The following is a 4,466-nucleotide window of genomic DNA, read 5'->3' as shown; positions in this document are numbered from 1 at the left end:
TCGGGGGCAGTCGGTCTCCCTCTGAAATGGCGGCTTCCTCCTTTGTGCTTTTTCCTCGTGGTGATGTTCCTAGCTGAATTAGGACTGATGGTAGGAGAGGCGGGTTTGTGAACCGTCAGGGGTTCAAGGAGCGAGGGATTCTGTTGGATCAAGAAGTCTATGTCGCTGTCCACTCTATTAATCGGAGAATCAGATGGAGAAATGTAAGGGGTTGGCGAGACCATTGGTTCTTTCCCTTTTTGATTGGCCGAGGGGGCGTTCCTGGGCGATGGCGAGGAGGAAGATATGGGGATGGGGTGTGACCCCACTACAAGATTCGGTTTTTCCATCGCCAGGGGGGAAGGAACCGGAAAATCATCATGCTGCTCCGGGATAGGCGGGCTGTTAAAATCGGCTGCAGTTTGTTCCGAGAGCACGGGTTCCGTTGGCACTTCCTGTGTCTCCGAGGAGGGAGGGCTGTTTATTCTCGCCACCTTTGGGGATCCCGGAAGGGACTGAGATAAGTATTGAGACAAATGTTGAGAGTGCCTGAATTCAGTTGCCCTGAAGGAAAATTGTTTTTCTGCATCCTCTGAGCGGAACCCTGAATCTGAGGATTTTTTCTTGGCTATTGGATTCATAGAGGTTCTGCGTTTTCAACGAAACCTGCACTGTCTTACCAAGTGACCCGTCCGATGACAAGAAGAGCATCGGAAGGGGATGCCCCAGAAATCTAGACGCTGAGAGATTTTAAAGCCCTCCCATACAATATCAATCTGGTCAGGGTAGTCACCCTTGTATGGCTTCTCAATGAGAATCCAAGCAATTCTCTTATCCTTTTCTCCCCTTATCCATGGATCTACATATATGAATTTTCCGATTGCATTGCCAATCAGGGAGAGGGTCTCTGTGGTCCAGAGCTCCAGTGGCAAATTAGGAAGTTTGACCCAAATCATGCTATGGGCGGGGGTATTTTTCAAGGGGTCAAAACCAAGATACCAGTTCGCCAGGGATAGAAAGCTTCTACCAAATACCCATGGCCTGTTTAGCACTGCTTCCAAGTCAACTTCCTTCTGGAAATGGAAGGAAAACCAGTCTGTCATAAGGCGGGAAATGATGGGAGTATAGCCAATGAGCGGGCCCCAGGAGGAGGAAATCCATCTTCTCATTTCATCTTCGTTCATCTCCGGAAAATACCATTTTCCGACTAGGGCAAGCTTTTTGAGACTATCAATCCTTTTGACAAGAGAAGAACCGGTGACCGAAACTGCTTTCAGCGGGGGAGCCGTTTTGACAGGTCCAGGCTGCCTGTGGCGGGACCGATCATAATTCGGACTGTTGGAGGGCCCACTGTGCCGCTGACTAGGATCGAGGATTGAACGAGCTTTTAATCCCGAGTGTATCATCTCATCCACAGAGGCGTGCCAGGCAGGCTGTGATGGGGCGCATTCACGTGCCATTTCAGATTCAATAGCGGCATGGAACAGAGCCTTCGTGGCAGGGGAGTCGCTGTCGACATGTTGCCTTAAGAGAAAAATCCCAGAAAAGGGAGGCAAGTACAGCGAAAGGATCAGAGCGGGTACAGATGGAAAACCCAAAACAGGGCCGGCAGCAAGGAACCTAGATAGCGTAAACACCTTGCGGGGAAGGGAAGGGAGAAGTACTCTGTGGATCTTTCTAAGAAGATAATGTCAGGATCTCCCACGTCATGACCCAGGTTGGAAGCCCTGATACTGGAGACAGGTACAGCACGGATATACTTTCCAGTGGGGAGGGAGGTAATGCTTCGCCGCCGAAATGGCAAATAGAAGGAAAATGGTCGTTTAAGCAATTAAGATGATGGGAAGAGGGAGATGGATCGAGCTCTTTGGTTGTTTAGAGATTAAATTCAAGCATGCGAAACCACCGGAGAAATTTTGAAAAATTTTCCGGTGAAGATGGAAGACGGGAAGGGGGGAGTCGGAAAAACCAGAGGGGGAGGATGCAGAGGGAAATGGAACCGAAATCACTTCGGGTGCAAGTAGAGGAGGAAAGATCCCTTATGATGCAGACTGGTTGCAGTCAAGACAGCAACAATAGACTTGAAAGACGCACCACCATTTTCCTATGCGGAAGCGGATATCGCGACATGGGCTGATAACGTAGAAAGACGCTCTGAGTTTGCTTAAGATGGTCCTTAACATCTTGTTAGACCAGAGGTTAGACTGTTAAGATGCTGGCATTGCATAGAAGCCTAACAGACTATAACTAACCTAAGAAACACCGACTATATTGGTCTTGACGGAGACGAAAAGCTCAGAATGGACCCTTAGAAAAACACCCGAAACTAAAAAATACCCCGCCATCATTCACAGCAAAAAAATTCTTAAGAATTTTCCAAGCATTAACATAATTCAGCTAAAAACTTTCATCAATACATAAAAGGAGAGTTTAGTAAACTGACTTGGTAGGGAGCGCCACGAGCCGACGAGAAACAGGGAGCCAAAGCGAAACAGACAGTCGACAGGATAGTGAAACCGGAAAAAAAGAGCCGAAATGAGCGCAGAAAGGTGGCGAAAGCCCATATACAGACCCGGCCAGGAGGGCAGGGACAAAACGCCGAAAAAGAGAGCCCAGGAGTCGGGCGGAAACGAGTGCAGAGGGAGGAGGAAAGCCAGATACACTCCCCGGCCAGGAGGGCCGAAGACGGAAAACCAAGGGGAAAGCTGATGGACGGGTTAAAATAAGGGGTTCTCTCAAGCAGGGAATGGCGGGCGACGATTATGCATGAAGCTGAGAGACGGGTGGATGATTTGAGCAACCTGGCAGACAAGGGTGATGGCGTTCCCTGCATGGAAAAGGACGTCGAGGAGCGGGCGGCTGAGAGACGAGGCGTTCACTGTATGGCCGAGGGGGAGGTCATCTCTGGTTGGCTGTTGCAAACAGATGGCTCCGCCATTTCCGCGCTGTGTATAGATTCCTTTGTTTAGTGTTATTTATGTACAATTGTGCGCAAAATGATGTTTTGAATGGCCCTTCTAACCTCAAAATGAAACAACATCTAAATTTATTTAAAAACAAAGTTATACAAAGATGAATACAAAGATTTCTATTCTTTGTAATATAATTGTTTATTGCTAAATATTTACAAGAAACATTTCAAGTTGGAAAGATTTAAAAAAAGCATACCTACCAAAGTCATTAATGTGTGGAATGTGTTAATTCAATTTAAAATACAATGAGATAAAAGTATATTGATTGAAATGCTCTGTAGATTTTATTAAAAGTTACAATTTGAAGAGAAACATTTCTTCTTACTTTACATTGCTTAAAAAGACAATAGATTTTAGTCAACAAAAAATTATGATGTAAAATTTATTTAATCATGTCGTAGTATATGAATCATATTTCTATGAAAATATTGTTGATATATGATACGTTACGCAATGTGATTGGTTAATCTCATTTGATCAAGTTGTTTTAAGCTTGATTTGTGTTTATTATCTGCAAAAATGTCCCAAGAAAATAACAATAACCCTTAATATTGTAAAGTAATTGAATAATTATTGAACATTTTTTTTATACTAGTGACCTTCCACTATACATCTATCAATAAATATCTTACTTGAAATTCTTTCTAATTTACACTAAATACATCATTATATTCATATAAAAATAAATATAAAAGTGACCCATAAAGTATAGGATACTTGATTTATGTGTGATGTAGTTTTTGTTAAATATTAGGATACTTGATTTATGTGTAATGTAGTTTTTGTTAAATACAAAGATTTAGAAAAACCAATTACAAAGATTACATTATCCAAAAAAAAGTGGTCGAAATTTAAATGAGTCTCACACATTCGTAAATTTTTTTGTTACAATAATAGGTATGGGTTTATATTAGAACTGTGGCTAAAATGCCTTTCATCGGTTACAATAATTCAGGCCAAGCCCATGAACTTTCTTCCACCAGATGATCAAAGGCCCCAAGATTTGGGTGCCAATGTTTCTTACTCGAAACTAGAGAATCTATTTCCGTTATTTTCCCTATCTTATGGACATAAACAAATTGATTTAGTATAATGCAGTAAAAAATGAGAACAAGATTATGGAATGGAGTCCCACTCCTCGACCCCATCTCTCAAGAGAGAGCCAGCTGCAAGAGGCACCGCTCTGTTGGCTTCTGAGTCAGCATCCTTATTGTTCTCCCTCAATACATGAAAGAAATTAACAGACTGAAGAGATTTCACCAAAAGTCTGATTCTTGACACCACTCTAGCTAATCTAAGATCAGTAGGAGGAGAATTCTCCACTATGACTTTAATAATGGACTGAGAATCTCCGATAACATTTACCTTTGTTAAACCAAGGGCCTTGACTTGCTTGAGACCTTGAAGAAGTGCCAAGGCTTCAGCTTGGATACTTGTGGAGTACCCTATTCCCCAAGCAAAGTTAGTCACAATTCTGCCTTCCTTGTTCTTTATAACTCCTCTTGCCCCTGCCAT

At 43.2% G+C, this 4,466-nt stretch overlaps 2 protein-coding genes across 2 annotated transcripts; both read right to left on the bottom strand.

The window, feature by feature from the left end:
• Positions 1 to 635: 635 nt before the first annotated feature.
• On the bottom strand, positions 636 to 1,439 carry LOC149154213 (uncharacterized). Its single transcript, XM_089444080.1, has one exon. It carries the CDS (start codon positions 1,437 to 1,439, stop codon positions 636 to 638), a length of 804 nt encoding a protein of 267 aa, XP_089300206.1.
• A 2,628-nt stretch (positions 1,440 to 4,067) lies between these two features.
• LOC149154212 (uncharacterized) lies at positions 4,068 to 4,466 on the bottom strand. Its single transcript, XM_089444079.1, has one exon. It carries the CDS (start codon positions 4,464 to 4,466, stop codon positions 4,068 to 4,070), a length of 399 nt encoding a protein of 132 aa, XP_089300205.1.

This window comes from Pinus tabuliformis, chromosome 9 (genome assembly GCF_031772625.1).
Source record: "Pinus tabuliformis cultivar Carrire ecotype Pingquan chromosome 9, CPIR1, whole genome shotgun sequence".
NCBI lineage: Eukaryota > Viridiplantae > Streptophyta > Pinopsida > Pinales > Pinaceae > Pinus > Pinus tabuliformis.
The sequence above is the reverse complement of the archived record's forward strand: the minus strand, read 5'-3'. Positions and strand labels throughout refer to the sequence as shown.

Coding starts and splice junctions, on each gene's coding strand:
- LOC149154213 (XM_089444080.1), bottom strand. CDS start 1,439: ATGGCACGTGAATGCGCCCCATCACAGCCTGCCTGGCACGCCTCTGTG.
- LOC149154212 (XM_089444079.1), bottom strand. CDS start 4,466: ATGGCAGGGGCAAGAGGAGTTATAAAGAACAAGGAAGGCAGAATTGTG.